General features: G+C 36.9%; 1 protein-coding gene across 11 annotated transcripts in view; it reads left to right on the forward strand.

Moving 5' to 3' along the window:
- TLN2 (talin 2) overlaps positions 1-24869 on the forward strand; it is a 575338-nt gene extending 550469 nt beyond the window's left edge. For all 11 annotated transcript variants that reach the window (XM_074234301.1, XM_074234300.1, XM_074234295.1 and 8 more), the window contains 5 exons: positions 9272-9397; positions 12884-12946; positions 13041-13223; positions 16063-16188; positions 19088-24869. In XM_074234301.1, coding sequence (XP_074090402.1) covers positions 9272-9397; positions 12884-12946; positions 13041-13223; positions 16063-16188; positions 19088-19216 — 627 coding nt within the window. In that variant the 3' untranslated portion in view covers positions 19217-24869. The remainder of the gene's footprint in view (positions 1-9271; positions 9398-12883; positions 12947-13040; positions 13224-16062; positions 16189-19087) is intronic.
- Positions 24870-25096: the final 227 nt, after the last annotated feature.

Genomic DNA, 25096 nt, shown 5'->3' on the forward strand with positions numbered 1-25096 from the left:
AATGTTAGAGAGCTTATGCATGTACCATATTGCTAATAGTGCTATTTCCACACTCACAGATAGACATGCCTCCAAAGACAGGTAAAGAAGTTGCGTCTCTAGTAGCTGATGACCATTCCCTGCTGACATAGTCTTCAATTCTGTGTCCATTTTCAAGCTCAATCAAACCTGGATGCCATTTCTGCAGGCCTCTGTGTGATATGTTTGATATATTAGGTTGTTATTTAATCCAACTATATATCAAACATATTCCTACAGTGTCCTGCCCTGTCTCCGGGGGTTCATAATATAGTATATAAGGCAACAGGGAGGAGTATTTTAAGCCCACAAGGATATTTAGAAGACTTCAGACTCTCAATCTTTTGCCATGTTGTAGAAATATGGAATATTCCATTCATTTGGGTTGTGCTTGGAAACTGTATCAGTGTTGCAAGATTTTTTTATTGTTAGAGCTTCCTCAAGAAAGGTTCAGGAGACTATATTTCATAGATCTATACATTAGCAAAGTCTCAGGATTGTATCTTCAGTGACAAAAAAGATAGTGGGAATAATCCAACTAGAACCTTTTTGTTTCCAAGTGATAAAGATCAGTATTATAGCCACCAAAAACAAGCGATTTCTATTTTCCTTTTTCCATTTCAATTCACTCTTTTCTGGTCTTCAGATTAATCTGCAGAATGTTGATGTCTTAAAATTTCAACCAGAATATACGAGTATGAAAACTCAACCAAAAACATCTAATTGCTTTTAACATCAAATAACAAATTGGCCTATGATTTATGTTGTAGTTTTACAATAAAAGTTTGATGAGAATCTTCATAATAATGTAGAAGCTTAGAGTTGGAAGGGACCACAGAGGGTTAAGCTCTAATAAGTCTAATAAAAAATAGTGCAATGTTTATAATGGTTCATCCAGTGAGTTTCCTGGACTGGTATAGTTTACTACAGTATACCACCAAATAGCTAACCCTATTACTAAGCAGAGGCTGACAAATAGCCTAATCAGTTATAATAGAAAGTTTGGGGTTCAGATTTTTTAGAAATTTTCTTTTCCTTGTATACAAGAGTCTCCTCTTGATCTCACTTGGTCCCTTTTCTTTCAGAGAAGAAAGCAAAGTCTTGGTTCTTTAGAGTTAGTGTCAGAATTTATTACTTCTCTCTAATGTATAAAAGAATCCAGTTTGCTGCTAACAAAACAAAGTGGGAGAGAAATAATTTTTAAGAAAGAAAACTCCTGAAGAATTGTATGTATTTGGATAATAGAATTGACACGATCAATAATAGCATGTGTCTAGAGACCTGGTATAAGAAAGAAATTTTCTCTAAACATTCTTCAACATTCAAAATTATTTGGTCTCGGTGTTATAAAATCTGACCTCTACCAGGGTCTCTCAATAGTATGTATTCTTGGCTCTCTCAGCATCCTGCAGAAAGGACGACTTTTCCAAAGACCTTGAGCCCTTTGAGACAATAATAAATAACTTATTTTTTAATTAAAAAAGAAAGAAAATTTTGAAACTTGTTTCAGGTGTTATGTTGCCTAAATTAAAGTCCACCTTCATTTCATCAACAAATAACCTCCTTGAATTGTCACTTGGCTACAGTCATTTGACCAGAATCAAGGCAGTGTATTACACTAATGAGCCTTTTTTTTATTTAAAATTAACAAAACAAGTTGAGAGAACCTTGAAAAAAAACCTTTTATTTGAAATAAATTTTCTTTTATATCCTTAGTGCTTCTAAAGCACTAAATCTCTCAAAAAAGAGGGACATGTTTTGGAAAAAAAAACTTTCTGAGCAGTTAAGTTGTAATCCATCATCTCATCTAAAATTTGCTTTCCTCTGCCTAGTTTTCATTGGTTTGAATCATGGAGTAATATTGGAAGGGGGAAAATAAGATGTTTTAAAAACTCAAATCAATAACACATTTCCCAAAATTTAAGACTTCCAATTAAGTGACTGTCATTTATCTGGTGACCTAATGATTGAAATGGTTTTGTTATCAGTGACTGTTCCCCGAGGTGTATCTAGAATTCATCTTTCATGAATTTATCAATATTGTGACTTTTCCTTCTTTTAATTATTCCAGCACACCTATTTATATGTGCTTGTGCTTTCTTTTGAAAGCAGAATCAAATCATTGAAGAATTGCACTTCAAGCGGAAATTCTGTACCTCCTGGTACAATAGAATTACCACTGATTTTGAAAAATTTGAATATAAAGAGCAGATAATGCTCATGTAACACTACCTCCCTACCACCAGTCATATAAATTATTTCCGCAAATCTTCCATCCTGAGTGCAGTCTTTCCTGAACCAGGTTAGTTTAGGGAAGCAGGAAGACTCTTAGGAGATTCTTTATTCCATAGCCTTTTGACAGACTCCAAGCTTCTCCAAGCCTGGAGGGTGGGGAATATGGGAAAAAGTTAAGATTTTCTGGTAAATAGAGGGAGGAACTGGTGCCTTAGAACCAACTAGTTCCCCACCTGCTTTCCAAAACAGGAATCAGCTTATGTCTACATTAAATTACAAAGAACCAATTACATTAATATACTTATCAAAAAAAACTTTTTTAAAATTTATCAATCCCATGGACTATATTTAGTTTAGATTTGGGGGTACAAGCCATGGGTTTTGCCCCATGGTAGATAAGTACTCTGACAGCCAAAAATGAAGAAGAATTTGATTGAAGAGGCCCTCCCCTTTCCCTCCAGACTTAAAACCAGCAGGAAATATAATTCATTTACTTATATGTGAAAGCTCTAGATGTTGTTCCCTTTTTTAAGTGCATTTAAAGATGTGTGAAATATTCACCCTTTTTTTTTTTAAGGAATTGGTGTGAAGGATGTGGCCTTATTTTTAATAGCAAGTATCCTTCAGTACAGCTAACTGTGCTTATAATACTGAAAATTCACCTGATCCATAAGAGGAACATTTTGATATACTGACATAACTTAGTATAATTAGACTTGAACCTTTATGTCTTGCTGTCAAAATAAAACACAGATTCCTAACTTGAAACGTTGTATAATGAGCTGTTCTCCTGCTTAGTTTTGTATCAGCCAGCTATATGGAAAATAATCATTGTTTCTCTTCAACCAGCAAGATTATGGCTAAGCACAGGTACAAACTCACTTGGGTAGAGTGAGTGGGTGGGCAACGTGCAGTGACCTGGGCAACATCATCAATTTGTGCTGCCCTAGGGATAACTGGCTGTGAGCAAGAAGAAAGAGCCCTGATTGAGTAGAGGTATATGGAGTAAAAGCATCAAGGGAAGGGTAAGGAAAGATCCCAAATGGCTCAGAGGGTTCTTTTCTTTATTAGCACTGAGAGAACAAGAAGCTAGATGAAAGAACGGGGAGGAAGTTTATTAACACTGAGGAAGAGGGATGGAAAATCTCTAAAAAAGAAAATACTTTTTGGGCCTTGACTTAAGTAAAAACAAATTACTTTCAACCACAAAAGATTAATGTAAAAATAATTGACTCTTAAAAAGGGAAAAGACTTAAAGATTTCTAGACTTGTCTCATTTTCTGGATAAGAAAATTGAAAGTCAAGGAGATGAAGAGACATGAGATGAGATGGCAGCAGAATTAGTTCTGAGACCCACATCTCCTGAGTTCTGAGCCTGTACCCTTGGGTACTAAGCTACAGAATAGCTAGCCAACTCCAGAAAATAGCTGTCAAACACTACTTTGGATGCAAAATTTTGTGTTACTTGATACCTCATTTATTTTGCATTTTTCCATTTCTAGTTTTATTGGGTTATAATCAGAAATGACAGTTAGCACCTTGATTGGGATTAGATTGTTTAAAAAACAAAACAAAACACAACCCAGGGAAAAAAACATGTATCTGAGTCCCAGACCTGAATTACAAGTCAAATTTTAAAACCTACAATTAAAATTGAAGCTATATAATAATGAGTTTTTAAGTATCCTTGAGAGGCAGAGAGAAGGTAGAGGGAACCAGAGGAGCCTATCATTAGAGAAGACCTTGATGCTTTCCATCCTTGGAATGGAGAGAACTTCTCCACATGAACCCTCTGCTAATTCTTCAGTCTTATACATGGCTGAATGGCTAGAGGACTGACTTCCCAAGAGAGAGGGGATAGGAGCCAAGATGATACTAAGGAGATATAGAACAGAAGGTAAAGCAATAATGTAGTATTTCTTTATATCATGCCTACTTAGTATGATATAAATAGATATTAACTTATTTTTCAAGAAGAAGCTGTTGGAAATGAGTTTCTTGATTCCATAATCCTTTGGATAAATAGATGACATATCTTTTTTGTGCATTTTGTCATTATTAAGTCAGAAATAAAACAACATTTCATCTTGTATTCTGTGGGAAAGGGAAGAAATTTCATTGTTAGCTTTCTGGTGATAAATTTGCCTTGGTTGGGTTAAAAAAATTTTAAATAAAGTACAGACATAAAAAAATGTTTTGCATGTGCATGTTTGCCAGCTGAAGACCTTATTCGTATAGGAAAGAAAGTTACTATATTCTTGAAGTGTGCTTCTTTCTGTTTTGTACTTTTTCTTCCCCAACACTATTTATATTAGAGTTTCTTCTTCAATTATAACCTTTAGCAAATGGAAACATGTTTGCCTTTCTATAGACATTTAAATCCCAGGACTTGGATATCATAGGACTTTAGATTCAGTGATACCTTTTCATATGCTTAGATCCTTCCATGTTTGTGTATAGAGTACATTACAAAATAGTATTGACTATAACTCCAGCCATTAGGACCTCTATGTGAACAATCCTTTTTTCCACACCATCTGCACATTAAAGTGGCCACCATCAGGGTCTGTTGCCACAGCTATAGTTGGTACCCAAATAGATCCTAGAGTGTTAAAGAGAGCCTGCAGAAGATACTCTTCCCCACCTCCCAAAAAAGAGGTTGGCAAGGATATTGGGGAGAGGGGACAACTCTGGAATGAAACAAACCCCTTTCAAAATCTTTAGGTGGAGGTGGAGGTGGAGGTGGAGGAGAAGAAAATTTTAACTTGAGTCATTTCATATCATCAATTCCTCTGTTTCATAGCCTATTCAATGCCAGTATTTTGATTATAGTTGACAAAAAGCCATCTGAAATGTTTATAGATTTGCAGAAAACCAGCCCTAGTGGTTAATAATATTGGGGAGGAGGGTGACATAGAGAATACAGATTCAGTATCTTTTAGGCAAACTTTTTCTTTTTTCTTTTATGGTTCACTTTTTAATCATTCATTCATTCATTCATTCATCTGTCTACATAATTTGTTTTAGTTTACCTTTCTTTTTCTTTTTTTCCATACTAGCCATTTCCCCTGAACTCCTTCTCTTCCATTGCCTTTGAGCCCTTCCTTGTAACAAAGAAAAACATTTAAGACAACCAACAGGGCAAGGCAGCCTGGTCTAACAGCTTAAACTATATCCCACATCTATAGTCTCCAACTCTCTAGTGAAAGGGCAAATATGTATTTCTTGGTCAATCTAATAAGTCAGAGATGTTTCAACATAATTTATCAGAGTTCAATTGCTTTTTAATGTTATTTACATTATTCCTGAATTCAAATCCAGCCTCAGACACTTGACACATAGTAACCGTATGACCTTGGACAAGTCACTTAGCCACAATTGCCTTGCCCCCTCTTCTCCCTCCCCTTCATAGAAAATGTTAAATGTTGTTTACATTACTGTAGAACCCTCTCAGTTCTTCTTTGTTCATTCTGCATCATTTCATATACATCTTTCTATGTTCCTCTGACTTCTTCATATTCATTGTTTCTCATACTCAAAATAAACAAGCTCTGGTGAATTAATAGTTTTTAAAGCAGGGATAAAAAGAAGAGGTGGATCTGTTGGCATAGTACTGCTCATATGCTTGTCAGAGCTCACACTGTGGAGCATTGTCCAGGGTTTTAAGAAGTTAATTGACCTGTCTAGGATCATAGAGTCAATGTGTATTAAAAATGAGACTAGAACCCAGATCTTCTTGAGTCTGAGTCCACCACTATCACAATGTCCTCTTTAAATGGGTTATCCCTTTATAATGAAGAATTTTTCTCCCTTTTTTTTACTTAAATCTTACATGCAGTCTTGGGGGGGGAAATTAAGAGCAGTCTTTGATCAGCTAGCTAGCTACTTTTTATATGACCTGTCGTATTTAAATTTTCATTTTAAACGGATTTATACAAAAACCCTTAACTTTATTTTTTTTGCAATCAGTTCTTAGAAACTAAAGCTCAAAATTTTGTTGTTGGGTTTTTTGATCTTTATTTTCTTCTACATTTGAAAATAGTCATTCATCATTATTAGAATTAAAAGTCTAAAGTAGAATATTAGATCTGGAAGGGAACTCATTAGAAATAATTTAACCAAACCCCCTCTCCCTTTATTTAAAAAAATGAGGGAAACAGAAGTCCTGAAAGATGAAGGCTTTTGTCAGGGTCATAAAATTTGTTAATTGTAGAGCTCAGACTCAAATCCAGATTCTAACCATTCACCTCCAGCCTCCTGGCACTAAGTCTTGCCCACAGTAGCAAGTTGTTCTTCTTACAAAGCCACTCTTCTTTTTTGTGGCACTTCATTCAGGAATTCACTTCATTCAATATTTCTTCTTATCTGAATATGAAATAGCTCAGCCCTTGAAATTTTCCTCTCCTTTCCCATTATTAGCTTCCATTGGCTGTTATGAGAAAGTAGTCATTTATGGAGAATAATTATTTTAAGGGTAACACAGACCTCTGTTCAAGTCTTCATGTTCATAAATACTGAACTGCAAAGTTAGGAGTCACACAAAGTGCCCTCTAATTATTGTGTGCATTCAACAGAGTAGGTTTGAATTTGCTAATAAATCTCCTAGGCAGATACAGAAGAAGTAGATACAGTACAGGTTTAATTATATGACTCTAAACAAACTTCAGTTAATGTCTAATTATCTCCTGTTCTATTTACCCTGTTTGACCATCAAGTTATCCATTCGAAGTCTTTCTTAGGAAGACAGCAATAGCATCAATGGCTTTCTACAGATTAGCTTTTCTTTTCTTTTTATACAAATTAGCTTTTCAAAACAATCTTGAGCTATAGAGTATGTACTGTTGGGAATAAAATGAAGTGCTTGTCAGAAAGCATGAAAACAAATATTATTGGCAACCAAAATTTCAGTGTATCAAAAAGATTAGTTCTCCGAGTAAAAGAATATGTATTTCAAGCATTGTGCCAGAACAACAAAAGAAGTTGGAGGGTCTATTAGAGTTTGTCATTTACTAAAATTTGATGTTTACTTAATTTGTCAAATTAGCAAAGACTTGGTAAAATTTTAATTCTTTGGAATTCGGTGTAATAATTCTAGAAACTAAAAATTAGTGTTATGCTCCATTGTACTGGGAATCACATTTAAGAATACCTAAACAGTACTTGTTAAATTGTATGGATTCATCATTTAGTTAAAAAGCTCATAGTTTGGGGAAATGAGAATTCTACTGAGCAAATGCTATTGCTCTTCTGTTAAGCCAGCATAGTAGTATAGAAAGAACAACAGACTAGAAGCCTGGGTTCTAGTTCTGGCTCTGCTTTGACCTTGCTATCTAACCTTGATCACATCATTCTCTCTGGACTTCATTTTTCTCCTGTTTCAGATGAGTGAGTGAGTGAGACTAGGTGATGACTCTAGGTCCCTTCCAATTCTAACATTCCATAGACTTCAGAGAATCAAAATGTTCTGATACCCACAGTTTTCCCCCATAAATGAATTTCCAAAGAATCAGAAAACTCCTTAATCTCAGTAATTATACAATAGAACCTTGGCACAATAAAATCCTTAGGATCTCACATCATAGGACCATATTTTCAGTGAGATTGTTTTATAGTAAAATCCTTTGTAAATTCCAGTGGTAACTGAGCTACCCTACTTCCACCCACTTATTGGATGGGCATCCAACTTGTTGTATCCATCTTAATTGGAATTCCATACTATAGTCAGCCATAGCTAGCAGAATTCCAGAATAAGAAGGACATAACAAATATTCTCTTGCCAAATCCATCTTCTGATTCTTAGAGGTTCACCCAACTCTTTCTTTAAGGATCTGTTCTGTTCTGCAATTCCCCTTTTATTATGTTTTAAAAACACAAGTTGGGCATTTTGCTAGATTCATAGTACAATTGCTAAGGCCACAAATGTACAGAACAGTTACGTTAATGTTGATATCACTGATTATGCTTTGATTTGAGTTATTAAGGACTGACTGATGAAGCCTCCCAGTCTGCTACATCCAGCAATGATTCTTGACTACCCCTTTAGACAGGTATCTGCCATATCATCAAGCACCCTAGGATACTAATGTCATTTGAACTGGAACAACTTGTCTGTGTCTTACTTTAAGGTCCAGTGAAGATATGCCTAGGATCAGAGCACAAAGTTAAATGACCAAAGAAAATATTTGCCTTTTTGCTTCAAGAGGCACATCTCCAGACCCAGCTTCTTCCTAGTTGATAGCTTCTGCTTTGAAGCACGTTTGGAAATGTTTGCATAGTGTCCCTACTACTAGTTGTGTTGCCAATATGTGGTTTTCTTTAATACTCTTTCTTAGAAAGTCAGACAAATAGTTTCTTTTTATTTTTCACAGTGCACCCTGGAAAATAGCCATCCTTCCCTTATTCTGGACCCTATAGAGAGTAGAATTATAGAAACATGACCCTCAAATTTTACTCCAGGAAAAAATTTACACTCAAATTGTATGATAAATGTGATTATGTGCTTTCTGTTATAGTTTGGTACAAGGAATTATAAATTTTATAGTCTGTCCACCTTTGAAATCTTTGCAGTGCCTACCAATGAATCTTCTCTTACTTTTCTTGTTCAGATATGCCTTCTGGACCCTATAGAAAGTAGAATTATCAGAAACATGACCATCATATTTCACTCCAGGACTTATGTACTATCGTGTTAAAAAAAAAAAAAACATGCTCTCAAATTATATGTTTCAATGTGATTCTGTGCTTTCTATTGTAATTTGGTACAAAGAAATATCACTTTTAGAAATATGAATTTTACAGTCTGCCCACCTTGAAAATATTTACAGTCCCTGCCAGTGGTCTGCTGTTACTTTTCTTGTACAGATGTGCGCAATCCAGTGACAGAGAACTTATGCTCCAGGTGTGGTTAGTTTACAAACAATAAAGACCAGTAATGGAAGACGCAGCATGATGCAGCTTGTCAGGAACAGCTCCCTCATGCGTATGAATTACATATGACAATGGTCTCTTTTAATTATAGCAAGCAGATGAGACTCTGGATTTTGAAGAGCAGATCTTAGAAGCAGCCAAATCCATTGCAGCAGCCACGAGTGCCCTCGTCAAGTCAGCATCGGCAGCTCAAAGAGAGCTGGTGGCCCAAGGGAAGGTGAGTAAACCTAGTGAAAAAAAACATCTGAAGAGAGGACTTGAGTGATCCAGGATGGGATTCTTGACTCATTGAATTGCTAGCTCTACTTTAAATTGACCCAAAAACTGTATTTATATAAAACTGACAGACGTAATTATTTGACTTCCAGGCCTTCTGAGTGCTCCTTGTATTAAGGAAGGCATTCCACTTTAGAATAGAGAGACGGACAGTTGCAAAATACTTTTGAGGAGGGATTGGGTGAAAGGAGAGAAAGAATAGAATAAATGGGTGAATTGGAGCATAGGATAGAGGAAACACAGTTAGCAATAGCAACTGTGGGGGGGAAAATATGGAAACTAATTTCTCTGATGAAGACCTTATTTCTCAAACATAGAAAACTGAGTCAGATTTATAAAAAAATAAGAGTAATTCCCCAATTGATAAATGATCAAAAGATATGAACAATTTTCAAATTGGAAATTAAAGAAATGCCTATCAGTTGGGGAATGGCTGAATAAATTATGGTATGTAATTAAGATGAAATGCTATTCTGTTATAAGAAATGATGACTAGGATGCTCTCAATAAAATACTTGCATGAGCAGATGCAATAGGAAATGTTCTGTTTACAAAGTAACAGTAGAGTTGTATGATGATCAGCTGTGAATGACTTTTTCTCAGCAACAGAACTCTGAAGGACTTAATGATAAATGATAAAGAATACTATTCATCCCAAAGCTAGGGATGATGTTATCTGAACACAAATTGAAGCATACTTTTATTTTATTTTTTTTTTGAGGTTTCTTGGGGAAGGGGGGTTGGTATATTTACTTTTATAACATGACCATTGTAATGTTTTTCATGACGATATATTTTTAACCTGAATTAAATAACCTGCTTTCTCATTGAAAGGTATTGGGATGGGTGGAAGAGAGAGGATTTAGAACTCAAGGTTTTAAAAGTGTATGTGGGGGTGGCTAGGTGGCGCAGTGAATAGAGTACGAGTACCTGGGTTCAAATCTGACCGCAGACACTTAATAATTACCTAGCTGTGTGGCCTTGGGCAAGCCACTTAACCCCATTGCCTTGAAAAATCTAAAAAAAAAAAAGTGTATGTGGAAACTTGGTTTTGCATGTAACCAGAGGAAAATAAAATAAAATTTTAAAATTAAAAGAATAGAAAGACAAGTCTTAGACAAAAGCATGTATATTTCCATAATGTCATTGGACTATTGGAGTCAAACAATCATTCCTTTTCCCTTTTGTTACTATATAAGCAGTAGAGTTAGGAAACAGTTTAAGGCAAAATGTCATTTTTTTCCTGTTCACAGTTCCAAGTAGTGTCATTCATTCTTCAGCATTTGAGTTCTATGGAATAAGTGATCAACTTTACCCAGATAGTTTTCGTCTGAGTTTATTGTTGTTCAGTTGGTTTTCAGTCGTGTCTGACTCTTTGTGACCCCATTTGTGGTTTTCTTGGCAAAGTTACTGGAGTGCTTTGCCATTTTCTTTTCCAGCTTATTTTGCAAATAAGGAAACTGAGTCAAAAAATTAGCATTCAGGGTGGCTAGGTGGTGCAGTGGATAGAGCACCAGCCCTGGAGTCAGGAGGCCCTGAGTTCAAATCTGGCCTCAGACACTTAATAATTACCTAGCTGTGTGGCCCTGGGCAAGCCACTTAACCCAATTGCCTTGCAAAAACCTAAAAAAAAAAAAAAAATAGCTTTCATAGATAAGGTCTAAGTGACAATTGGCATAATGCCACTGTGTTTAAATTGAGGACTTCCTATATGTGACTTACTTAGAAACTACCCATTCCATTCTGCCTCACCATAAAATAATAGTTCTTAGTTCTTTGTTTGGCCTAAGGATTATGAGTAGTTTTTTCATCTTTTTAATTCAATTGCATGGTAGTTAAGGATTATTGTTTTTTTGTCGATGTTACTATTTTTGTTTTGTAGAAGACTGTTTCATCATTTGATGACCTTTACTATCCCCTCCTGCAATATTGATCCCTTGTATAACAGCCTAGAAGAGGTAGAGTAGGATAATGGATAAAGAGATGACCTTAGAGGCAAGAAGGTCTGCCTCTAACTATGTCACTCTTGGAAAGTCACTTCCTTCTCCATCCTCCTAGGCAACCCTGTTGATTGTAAAGTAGCTGCCAGTCATCTTGGAAGTTTTCACTTAAAATGAAATCACAAGTCCCATTCAAAAATGTAAAAAGCTTAATAATACTACTTAATAATTATATCCTGCTAAAAAAATTGTAGTTTAAAAATGTATAATTTAGAAGTATAATTCCACCTTTCCAAATCCTTCTCACTCTTCAAAACCCAGGGCTAGATCCACCTCCTCCACTTCTTAGCAGAATTCCTCCAGCATTTAGAATTTATGCCAGTGTTCAGTAATATGTTATTTCACATATTGTATTGCTTCTAATGTGTTAATCTTGTCTTGAAGCTTCCTTCAGGGAAGTAATTTTTATTGTTCCTAGCACCTAGCACAGCATAGATCCCTTGGATGATTGAAAAATATTTGGTGATTAGGTGATTAAAAGGAAAAGTCAGAAAATATGGACAATTCCACCTATCCAAATACAACGCATCCTTCAAAGCCACTGAAGAATAACATCATAACTAAGAAGCAAATAAATAAAAATGTTATCTGAGTGTATCTGGATGCAACTTTCCTGTTTTCTTAATAGCAACTTCATGCAATGCCCCCTGGTGTTTAAGTCTTCAATCTCTGAAATAATTTTAAAGATTCCCCAAAATTCCATTTGCAATTTCTCCAACAGGTCTCCTTTGATGATGCAGGGAGGTCCAGCCCCTTCATATTTCTAGATATGAGCTAAAAGACTATTGCCACTTATCTTCAGTGTGCCTGCCTAGAAGGAAAATATTTCCCCAAAATCTTACTATAGTTCCTTAGTTGTTGTCTTTTGTTACAAAAACAAGCTGTTTTCAAAGTTTTCATCCCCCTGACCAAAGAGCCTGATTTCTTGAAGACAAGAAATCATGTGAATTAATGAACAGTAAAATAACCACTGTTCTTCTGAGACAGCTGTCAGAAAGTCACTTTGCCACTTTTAGTGCCCAGAAACTAGGGGAGATTTCTATTTCCCTCATCCCTTGAAATATAGGTATTTTATAGCTCCCACATTTCAAGTGGAAAGAGGTTGTCAGAAGAAATAATTTGTGTAAAGGACTTTTCTTGGGAAACTTCCAATCTACCAACTATAATGAGGTCATTCTGAACAGTTCTCATTTATTCTGCATGACCCAAGTGGGGACCAGCAAGGATCTGCTTAGATAGTGTTCAAGGTTCTGTCTAAATGCTTTATTAATGTTATTTCAGGGTGGTGGTGCCTTGTGTGATAATAAATTAGTTTGTACTTCTTTTACATTTAGAAGAATATAAAGGCCTAAAATGGATATGAAGGGAAAGGAAAGAATGGTGGTCTTTCACTCTCTCTTAATATCTCTGAATTGTGTTCTCTTTAGGTTGGTGCAATCCCTGCAAATGCTGCTGATGATGGACAGTGGTCTCAGGGACTAATTTCTGCTGTAAGTCATTGCTGTCTCTTTATTAACTTTCTGAATTATCTGAGAAAAGTTAGAGAGCTTCTGGTCATTTTTTTTTTCTATTGGTAATTTCTAGGCCAGAATGGTAGCAGCAGCAACCAGTAGCCTGTGTGAAGCCGCCAATGCTTCCGTTCAGGGCCATGCCAGTGAAGAAAAGCTAATCTCATCTGCCAAGCAAGTTGCAGCTTCCACAGCCCAGCTGCTTGTAGCTTGTAAGGTGAAGGCTGACCAAGACTCAGAGGCCATGCGGAGGCTCCAGGTAGGGGCCCTCATGCTGAGAGATGGGAGAGTAAACAGTCCTCTGATGAGCTATTTCTTTGTATAACACTTCCTTCCACAGGGTTATTAGTAGCTCCCAGTCATCTTGGAAGTTTTCTCTTAAAGTGAAATCCCAGGTCCCATTCAAAAATATAAAAAGCTTAATAATACTACTTAATAATTATATCCTACTAAAAATTGTAGTTTAAAAATGTATTTGTTAAATCAAATGAATCAATTATTTGATCAAAGATACCATAATGATAATGATAACAATGCTAAACATTTATATAGTGCTTATTTTGATTCAGACACAATGCTAAGATCTTTATAATTACCTCATTTGTTCCTCACAACAACCCAGAAGGAAGGTGTTATTATTACCCCCTTTTTACAGATGAGAAAATCAAGGAAGACAGGGGTGAAGTGATTTGTCCATTGTCCCCCAGCTAATAAGGACCCAAGGCTTGATTTGAACTCAGGTCTTCCTTACTCCAGGCCCAGTGCTCTCCTTATCTACTTTGCCAACTATCTCTCCCAAATGAAATAGGCCCTGCCAGAAGGAGATCAGACTCTATCAGAAAACTCAACTATAATGATGCTTTTACACATACACATATACACATAGATATTTATACGTGAGAAGCAATGTGTAGACAATGGTCTCTCACAGGATATCTTTTAATCATTAAAATGATGGGCTCTCGGTCCTCATTTTTGGGACATCTCCCACAGCTCAAGGCTTCTTCATAGAAGGCAACAGTTTGAAGGTCAAAAACTCTTTCTATAGGAATCAATGGTAGACCCAAGTCACTTTGAGGAGAATAGATCTACCGTCTTTCCTTTAAAAGAGGAATCAATAAAGATCTCACTTCGTTATTTGTAAGGCTAGGATGCACACCTTCCTAGCCTGATTGTCACACAACTGATTTAAAAAGAAATAAGGTCATCTCTTGTGGTCATCATATGATCTACCTAAGTCTACTCTAGATCTTTTTAAGTTCTCTGTGTGACTTCAGATACTGGACCATTCTACTCATTTGGTTAAAGACTATGTTAATTTTGCTAAGGTCATAGATTTAATTACTCACTTGATCCAAATAGGTTTTCAGAGAGAAAAATTCACTCCCAGTTTAATTCTCACAAATTGTTGGTCACAAGAGAGACCACACAAGAAAAATGGGGGGAAGTGGGGAGCATATAACACTTCATCATCACAACAAGAAAAACAGTGCAGAATATCAGACCTACTAATGGTGCAAACAGAAATACCACACCCATTAGGAGAAAAATGCAACAGTTTTGACTGAGATATGTAACCAAGATCTACACTATGTAAAAGTATTACAACCCTAATGATGCAATGATCTCATACCAAAGAGAGAGTAAATCTTCAGTGGTTTTGCTGGTCTTGAGGAAAACTTTAAATAGAAAACCTAGCTATAATCAGGAAAGTGTATTGGCCAAGCTATTCAAAGTCCTTTTCATGCTTATTGACTATAATAATCTTGTGTATGCTAATATGAATGAGAAAATGGACTCATGACTTTGGAATAAAGGCTCTTGGAGGGCAGGACCCTCCAGGAAGGAGACAGGACCCTCCAGGAAGGCAGCAGGAGACAGAAGAAAGAATGCAAGACTTTTCATGGGACCAAAGAACTGAAAACAATAGATGCCCATCAGGGGAATGCCTAAAATAGCTGTGATCTGTGAATGTAGTGAAAATGTTACTATGCAGTAAAAAACAACTATGACAACTACAAAGAAGCATGGAAGTCTTACATGAACTGATTCAGAAGGAAGTAATCATAATCAGGGCCAACAAAATATAGATAACTCTTTAAAAAAAATAAATGTAAAGAATAACAACCAATAAACAATTGAAAAGCAACATTGCAGAATTACAAAAAACAAGCATGGCCCCAAAGACAGCATTCCTTTGAAGAGGTGTGAGGTCTTATATATATTATCATACTTGTTCCATTCTATTAATCAGTTTTGCTGTTTTTTTCTCTTCCTTTTTTTAAAAAAAGTAATATTATTTAAAGGATGATTCTTTGAGAACAGTATGGGGAAGAATACCAAAGAAAAGTAGATAATAAAAAAATATTAATTTAAATGATTTTTTTTAAAAAAAGGAAAGAAAGCATTCTGGGGGGGAAATTGCTTTGAAAAACAAGTCTCAGTTCTGTTCATTGTGTGGGCAAGTCTTGTGACTTTAAGGTCTCTTGAGCCTCTAAGGTCTCTAAGATTCCTTCCATCTGTGATCCTATAAGTCTTTGATTTTGTCTTTGAATTCCCAGTACCTGGTACATTATAGTCACTAAAGAAATGCTTGTTATTTAAGGTTAGTTGTTTGGTGAATTTGGCTTCATCTTTTAAATTTTAATTTCTTGATTTTTTTGTTTTTAAACATGGTCATTTCCAAAGATATCCTTCTCCCTATCTGTCCAAAAAGTCAATTCTTTAGACAAAGATTTAAAAAGAAAGGGTCTCAGGAGATCAGAGAAGAAATGGGTGGGATTTTAGGTCAGCAAAGGAGGCCCATTGATGTTGACATTATACACAGTATTCCACATCCATATCCCTCCATCATTTTAAGCCAAGGACAAACATTTTTCCACACCTTTTCTCAGAAACCACTTAGTCATTATGTTTACTCATTTCCACTAAGAATGTTGTCATTCCTAGGATGGTGTTTTAGTTCTGTTTGCTTTATTTCAGCTCTTCCCGTGCATCTGAATTCTTCATCTTTGTTTGGACACATTTGAAAGTCTATTCTGCTTATTCCAAATGGCTGCATCTTTAATGAAATGATTTGTATTTCAATCTCACTCTAGGCTGCAGGAAATGCTGTGAAAAGAGCGTCTGACAATCTTGTCCGTGCAGCTCAGAAAGCAGCCTTTGGCAAAGCCGATGATGATGACGTGGTGGTGAAGACAAAGTTTGTGGGTGGCATTGCTCAGGTGTGTAAACCCTCAGGAACTAAGATTTGGTGCACCCATCTCTAACCTCGGCCCCTACAGTGGCTGGTAAGGGTCAGTTGGTCAGTCAAGAGTCATTTATTAAGGACCTTCAAGGGGTAGCTATGTAGCAAAGTGGGTGGAGCATCAGCCCTGGAGCCAGGAGGACCTGAGTTCAAATCCAACCTCATATACATAATAATTACTTAAATGTGTGACCTTGGACAAGTCACTTAATCCCATTACCTTGCCAAAAAAAAAAAAGAAGAGGGCCTTCTAGATGCTAAGGATACAGTTGCAAAGGAAAAAACCTTCCTCACAAAGTTATAGGTAAATGGTAAAGACAAAGGGTCCATACCAGGGAATCTTTCAGTTTCATTGATTTGACACTATACTAAGAATTTTGAGACACCCTGCATAAATATATTGTGAATAAATATAAAGAAAATAAATACAAAATAGTTAAGTAGAAGATAGTTTGGAATGGAGGTTGCAAGGTAATTGAAGGGATAGAAAATGATACTTGAGTTGAATCTTGGAAGGAAGAGAAGTATTGTGTGAGGAAGGGGTGCATTCCAGACATGGGGGACAGTTAGTGCAAAAACCAGGAGACGGTAGATGGAGTAAAGAAAAGAAAGGAAGTCAGATTGGCCAAATAGCTCCAAGTAGAGAGAGAGAGAGGGAGTACTTCTGATAAGATTGGAAAGAGAGATTGGAAGCAAGTGTTATGGACCTTTAAAAGCTAAACAGAGGAATTTATATTTTTTCCTAGAAACAATGGAATTGTTTGAAAAGGGAAGTCACATGGTCAGCTCTTCTCTTAAGGAAAATATCTTTGGCATTGGTGATTGGGGATGAACTGAAAGTGGTAATAGACTTAAGGTAGTTGTTCAATTTAATAATTCATCAAGAGGTGATGAGTACCTAAACTAAGGTGGCAATTATGGGAGACAAGAGGAATCCAATGGAAGAAATATTGTAAGGACGAGATTTAACAACAACTGATTGGATATGTTCAATAAAGGGAGAATGAGAGGTCTAGTATAACACTGAGATAATAAAACTCAGACATTGGGATGATGGTTCTGTCTACAAGAGGAAGAGGGAAGATTTTAGGGGGAGACATACTAAGTTACATTTTAGATATGTTGAGTTTAAGGTATCTCCAGGACAGTGTGAAATGTCTGACAAGCAGTTGTTTGAGATTCTGAAGCTCCCAGGATAAATGTGTCTAAATATAGATCTGTGGGTCATCTATAGAGAGAACAGCTAACCCATGGGAGTAGAAGAGTTTGCCAAGAGAGAGGAGAACCTAGGAGAAAACCTGGAAGAATATCCATCTCCAGTAAAGGGTCACAATATCAATAAGGAACCATAAAAAAGAAGACTGAGAAGGAACAGCCAGATGGGTAGGAGGAGAACCAGGGGAGGGTCAGATGATGAAAACCCAGGGACAGAAGAGGGTATTCAGTAGGTAGTCAGCTGTGTCTAGTGCAGCCAACAGATGGGAGAGGATTAAGTCTGAGAAAATGCCATCCTATTCAAGTAAATTTGGAAAGAGTCATTTCAATGGAATGATGAGGTTGGAAGCCAGACTGCAAAGAGTTGAGGAAAAACTGAAAGGAAAGCAGCAAAGGCAGTGAGTACAGATGACTTTTTCAAGTTTACCCAAGAAAAAGAGGACAAGTAAAATATGAAAGTTTGAAGTTGTCAGCAAAAAGCTTACTTTTTTTAAGGGGGAGCCTTGAATATATTTGAAAACTGAGTAAAAAAATAGCTGCTCATTATTTTTTCATCATTTTAGATAGAAGATAGAAAATTGAGCAATCTTAATAGAAACCAATATTGAGATGACTTTGTTAGACATTGCACTGGAGGGTATAACTGCTACAGGAGGAGGTTCATAGTATCACACAGATTTAGAAGTAAGAAGTCATCTAGTCAGTCCCTTCATTTTACAGAAGAAGAAATTTTAAAAATCAGAAATCTGAATGAGTTAGGATAATAGATTTAGTGCTGGAAGAGACTTTAGAGGCTAAGGATCTTGCCCAGACTGACAGAACTAGCAAGTGTCAGAGAAGGTCTTTAGGAATATAGATCCAGCACTTTCCAGAGGTTCAAACTTGAAAATCTACTTGGAGCAAGCTGCCCACAAAACTGCCTAGTGCAAACCAACCACATTGAAATGTAATTTGGAAATATTTAACAAAATTAATAAATGTTTGCATCAATAATGTTAATTTATGGTCTTCCAAGCTGACAAGCAGTACCACAGCACTACATTATGATGCTTCTCAATCCTAATCCAGGAGTGAGTGGGCAGAGCTAGAATTTTAACTGAAGCCCTCTCAATCCATATCCATTGATCTTTCCCATTAGGTCATGTTCACTGTTGAGACCAAATAATCTTCATTTTTCCATATTGATATCATTCATTCATTTTTTTCAGTTGTGTCCAACTCTTCAAGACCCCATTTGGGGTTTTCTTAGCAAAGATACTCGTGGTTTGCTATTTCCTTTTCCAGCTCATTTTACAGATGAGGAAAGTTAAATGACTTGCCCAGGGTCACCCAGCAAATAAGTATCTGGGGTCTGCTTTGAACTCAGGTCTTCCATATCTTGTGCTCTAACCAGTGTTTCCTTGACTGCCCATGCTTTCCTATTTCCTACCTTTCTAACTCTTTGGTACCAAGCTCCTCCATCTGATCTGAGCTTTCTTGGGGAAAAGGAGAAGTTAACAGGGAAGGTGATAGGTAGTTGACACAATTAAATTGCATTGTGAAGGACCACTGTGTGTGCCCCTGGTTGGCAAGAAGGAAGGATGGAAAAGAAGATGATGGGTAAAGAAAAAGAAGCAGAAATATTCCTGTGTCTCCTTCAAGCCTTACTTCTTTTCTTCTAGATCATTGCTGCCCAAGAGGAAATGCTGAAGAAAGAACGAGAACTAGAAGAAGCAAGGAAAAAACTGGCTCAGATCCGCCAGCAGCAGTACAAATTCCTCCCCACAGAGCTGAGAGAAGATGAAGGCTAACCCCAGAGCTGACTTGGAGAGCCCAGGGGGACACTATAGAAAGAACTGAACTGACATCATTCTAATGGGCCATGGGCTTCCCTGGAAACTGTCTGCAGGTGCTTAGAATGTGCACCAGACAAATGTGTGTGTATGTTCTTGTTCATCTGTACAGCAAAAGCTGCATGATTGTGTCGTCCTCACGGTACAGTGTCCCTATCCACCATTCTTCCCCCTTCCTCATGCACTGTATCTCAGGGGAGGATGCACATTTTATGAACTGTTACCCCTTCCTTCTCCCCCCACTCCCCCCAAAAAAAGAAATCAGTATTATGTCACTCTCTGGTACTTGGGTTTTGTCAATCCTTCCCCTCGGTCTGTCTTTGGGATCTTTTGGGGGGAATCTTAATAGGAAGAAAGAAAAACTGAGGAAAAGTCTTTCATGTCACAGGTATCTACCACTATGGAGTAAATGATTTTTCTCCTTCAGAGAAGATGGCAGAATGGTTTGGACACAGTTAAGCCACAAAGGCAAACCATTGGACTCCAGGAGAGTGATGTGTGTCCCATCCCGTCCTGTCCCCCCCGCCATTTTGTGTTTTGGTAATTGAGTCACCTCAGACTTCAGAAGAATCATTGCTCCCAATTGCACTAGTCTATGGGTCTGTTCTTGCCCCTTATCTATCACCTGCTTGTATGATATGTACCAGTTGTATATTCTGTGGCCCAGGAAGTGAAATATTGTTTTTTATTTTGTTTTTGATTTTTTGTTTCTCCTCTCTAGAACTCCAGTGAGCTAAGGAAAAGGTGGCCTGTCAGATCTTGGGAAGCAAGGGATTGTAATAAAACACGCATGTTTAGTTACTTTCTGAAGCTGCTTAGGTTTGCACAAGTTCATACACACAAATACACCCAAACATTCTCTAATTAAGGTTCAAGAATAAAGAAGTCATCTTTTACAAGTTACTTTGGGGCATTCATCCTGAATGGAAGAATTGCTCAGGGCTTCTTTCTTTCCCTTCCTCTTTTCCCACCCCAAAACTTTGTCCATATAAAAACTACTATATTCTTAGAAGTGAGTCTCCAGATTTGAAAATTCAGTTGTTCAAGAAAATTAGAAAATTAGAAAATAAATCACAAAATCCATCTCCTTGATGGAACATCAGTATAAAATATTTATCATTTTGGAACTTTCTAAGACTTTCTCAGCTTTTTTTTTTTAAGTTTTTACAAGGCAATGGGGTTAAGTGGCTTGGTTTGCCCAAGGCCACACAGCTAGGTAGTGATTAAGTATCTGAGGCCAGATTTGAACTCAGATACTTCTGACTCCAGGGCTGGTGCTCTATCCACTGCGCCACCTAGCCACCCCTTTCTCAGCTTTTTAAAAAAATGTCCTTTGGTACTCCCCCCTCACCTACTGCTTTTTGGAATTTTTTTTTTAAATGCAGTGCTTCATAAGGTACTTTATCATTTCCTTGAATTCCCAAGAATATTCTGGATCCTATTAAAGAAGGTACATGTAAGATGAGCCAGTCATCCCAAGCAGAGTCTTTTGTAAAATTCATAGAGGGAGATGGTTTCCAGAAGCTGCTAGTCAGACATAGTTCTCACCATCTGCCTCTTTCCTGGAGAGTAGTAACTTTATTTCCCTCTCCTTCCTTGTTATCATTGGCTCTGTATCGTATGGACTGGAAAGTCCACTTATATGGGGAAAAATGGTCTTTCCTTCCTTCAAAAGGCTTCACTTTTGGATTGTAACATATTTCCAAACGAATCAGTTTTAGGGCAGACCCCAGTCCTAGCCCAGTCATCTTGCCATCCTTGCTCCTGAAACTTAATGGGACTTCAGAGCAACCTCTAGTATTCAAGTACCATTTATCTATTGAAGACTTCCCCTATTTAAGAGACTTGCATGCACTATACATATCAGGGAAGTTTTTTAGAGACTAGTAGAAACTTAAAGATGATAGTGTCTAGGTTTGCTTTTGATTTTGTTTTAATTTGAGAATGTGTAGAGGGAATTGGGTTAAGAAGGCCGTAGGTTTACCAATTCCACAGAATCAAGGAATAGATAGAACTGTGGCATCTCAGGAAAAGGTGGAGAGCTCATGGAGTATGGCAGCTGGTCTGTGTGGATGCTGCCTGCAGTTTGCCCCATCCCTGAGCCTCTTCAGGGCTCCCTCAAGGGATACATCCTTTGCTATGCTCCTGCCTTCCACATGTGATGATGATGATGATGGTGAAGACTCTTCTTCCTTGTCATACAGCTTAGTGAGAGGAGTCTGAAACATCCATAGACATTTCCTAATGTACTTTCATTAGGCAGAAGAGGATAAATAGAAAACCAAATCCTTTGCAGCTATGAGGAACAGGAAAGAAAGACAAAAGTTTATTTTTGTAGAGCCTAAATGTGTCCCCTTTGTCAGGGTTTGCTGCTGTTGTTACCCTTCTGGATGATGTTTTTGGAATATACTATCCCATGTGGTGTATGTTACCTTAGCAGCTGCTTTCCTCACTTAGCATGTATACGCACATACACACACACACACACAACACCACACCACATATCACACACACATACACAAATATACACACAAACAACACCCTATGTAAGTAACCTCATTTTGGGCAATCAGATGTAGGCTTTGTTTTATCCATGAAATATTCTGTGGCTTGGTGGGTAGTAGGTTTAAACATTTTTTAAAGTAATTTCCCCTGGATCTTACCTCTTAAGAAAGCACCTTAATTTGGCTAAAATTCAAAGTTTTCTGAAGGTTGATATTCCTAGATATAAGTCTTTGTTTAGAAAAATCACTTTGTTTTCATAGGATCATAGATGTACAGGGGTTTTTAATCTTTGTGTCCTGAACCCCTTTGTCACTTTAAAGCTCATAGACTCCTTGTTAGATTAATGTTTATTAAATGCATAAAATAAAATATATAGTATTATACAGGAAACCCATTATATTGAAATAAAAGTATAAAATTATTTTTTTAAGTTCACAATCCAGTTAAAATTGAGAAAATTGAGGCCTAAAGAGGGAAAGATGATATTAGTTGATTTAAAAGTCATAACTAGTAAATGGCAATGGGGACTCATATTCAGATCTCCTGTTTCCAAATCCATGATGTTCTCTCATCAAAGGGGTGATAAATCAAGACTATCCAAATCTCTGACTTAGATAATAAGGTTAACTAATAAAGATATATGAGAGGTTAAATTGCCTATAAAGTGTGGGATGTGCTGGTTGTTGCCTTTTTTTCTTATTCTAGGATCTAGAATTTTACTTTGATCCCCAGGGTCCAAAGATCTGCTAATTGAAGAACTGTTGTTGAGTGTTTGAGGAGTCACTTTGCAATGAACACATGGAAAATAATAGCAAGTTAGTCTTTCCTCTTTGTAAAATGATCTCCAGTGCTCCAAAACTCAGCTATGCCCGGAGATTAAACCAGCCAGTAGAATGCCTAAGGGAGATAGCCAAGGTGTCTGATTTTCTTAAAAATCATTTAGCAAAGTTTTAAAGGATCCAGGGGTGTTGCATGTTTTATCTTTACTGTAAGACTTCAATTATTGACTCATCTCCTAATCAACAGTGACACCAAATATCAGAGGAAAGCTGGAAGCTCATTGAGTGTGATTTTTTGAAAGTTGAACTGTAACAGGGTAATAGGAGCTATTAGACTAGACAACAATGAATGGTATGTCCTGGACCTCTGCTCTGCTTAGAGTACAGTCTAAGATGTTACACATCCTTTAGTTTTTTTCTATTCTAATTTCATAGAAGTCATGAGAGTTATGGAAATGAACTCATATCACTTCTTATATTTGCAAGTATTGGTTTTCTGTGTTTTTCTGTGAATACTCAGCCAATGTGTTTATAGACAATATAAATTTAATCTTTACCATCGTCAAAAAAAACAAAACAAAACACAGAAGTCTATGAAAACTTTTAAAATTTAGGTTCTGTTGTAATACTATGTTCTATCAAATTTACAGTTCCTTTTTTTTAAAACTTCCTTCTACAGTGTGTGTGTGTGTGTGTGTGTGTGTGTGTGTGTGTGTGTGTGCGCGCACATGCATGCCAGAAAGAAAATGTGGGAATGAAAGTCTGTCTTTTGTCTCAGAGGCATCGTCAGAGTTGCCCCACTGGTATTTCCCTACCATTGACTAAGGTACTTCACTAGAAGTCATTGGGTTCCAGCCCCCACATATAGCCTTTAAGAAATGCCTCACATCCACTAACTCATAATGTCCTAGATCAAACTTCCAGTCCCCCTCTTTTAATCAGAGGGGTGGTTTTTCTTGGACAGCTTTAGGAACATTGTGCCTTCCTCTTAATAAAAAGTCCCCTGTTCCATATTGTTGCACTGGGTTATTTTTACACTTAGCAGAAAGGGAAAGGTGCAAAGTCATTCTCTCAAAGGAGATGTCTGTAGTTATGGAATGGAAAAATCAGTTAAAAATCTTCCACCCTTAGTCATGACCTCTTACCCTTGCTTTAAACCAAATTCATAGATTAAAATAAAAATGCAATTTACATTATGCTCTCATAATGAGAACTCTTCTAGAACCCACATGAGAAGACTACACTGGAAACACAAATAAAATACTCTCTTTGACATAAGATAGGAGCATCTTAAATTTGTATTTTTGATTAGAGTAGAAGTTGGAGCAGCCACTGAGCCTGGGCACTCCTTTTAAGGCTAGTGCTCTCACTGGTGCAATAACTTGCATGTGTAAAGAAAGAACAAGATACTAGGGGGCTTCACTGAACGTAACTTTTTGAATTATGGATTACAGCTGGAATCTTTTCATTTTAGTTTGCTTTTTCAGTTTACAAGCATGTTTTTCCTCTCTTCTGCCCTTGCTAATGGAATGAAAGGGAGAAAGTGGAGGGTGGAGATGAAGAAATACTACCCTTATGACTTTGACCAGGACCAAAAGCATTTATCTCATTCTGTCTGTCAGTTCTCCATCAGGAGGTGTGGGTAGTATAGTATGCTTCATTATCAGTTCCTTTATAATTATGTAGGCAAATTACCTTTCCCACCCTATAACTGGAAAAGACAGCAGAAGAACCCACCACTGCTCATACTGGAATTTTGTAAGGTGAAAATGAATATATAGCATATGGATTCCCCTGCTTTTAAGTTCATAAATAAAAGTCTCATCCCATTTCTCTGCTTTAAAGATAAGCAAGTTAAATGTCTTCTACCTGGGGGTGGGTCAAAGCCCCATAGACTTTGGGCTCTGGGTTAATTGACTAAGATGCTCCTGACATACCATAAGATTCCCACCCTTCACTGGCTCCATCTTTCTCCCACTATGAATGGTTATATGTTATAAGGCATTAGGAATGAATTTTTTTATGTTGATTCTTCTTTTAAAAATACTATGAAGGGATTTTTTTTTCCTAAATGAAGTTTGAGCTTTTTCTTGCTGTGAATCTACTTCTTTATCCCTCTTACAAGCATCCATATTTTTAAATGCTCAACCAGCCATGAAGTCAGAATTGTTTCAGGGTGTATAAGACAGGCTTTTGCCTTCATCAAGCTGTAAATTCAAAAGGAATCAGGAATGGCCCATCCCTGATGTCATAGTGTCTGTATGCTATTTATCTGGCCACAGAAATTATTTTTTTGTATTCACCAAAAATAAACTTTTAAAGAAATGAATTTGTGTGAAGGTCTAAGAGACTAAGAATGTGTATGAGCATGGTGAGTTCCAGAGGATGTAATCACCCAAACCTATCAACAATGGGGATAAAGGAGGCAATGAAGAACACAAGAACATGTGTGATCCTCAATCTAAGACCATAGAATACCGTCCATCTCTGCCATCATCCAGTAGCATTCCAAAGGTGAAATAAGTGTTCAGAGAAGATACAATTTCTTCCCTCT

This window comes from Macrotis lagotis, chromosome 4 (assembly GCF_037893015.1).
Source record: "Macrotis lagotis isolate mMagLag1 chromosome 4, bilby.v1.9.chrom.fasta, whole genome shotgun sequence".
Lineage (NCBI taxonomy): Eukaryota > Metazoa > Chordata > Mammalia > Peramelemorphia > Peramelidae > Macrotis > Macrotis lagotis.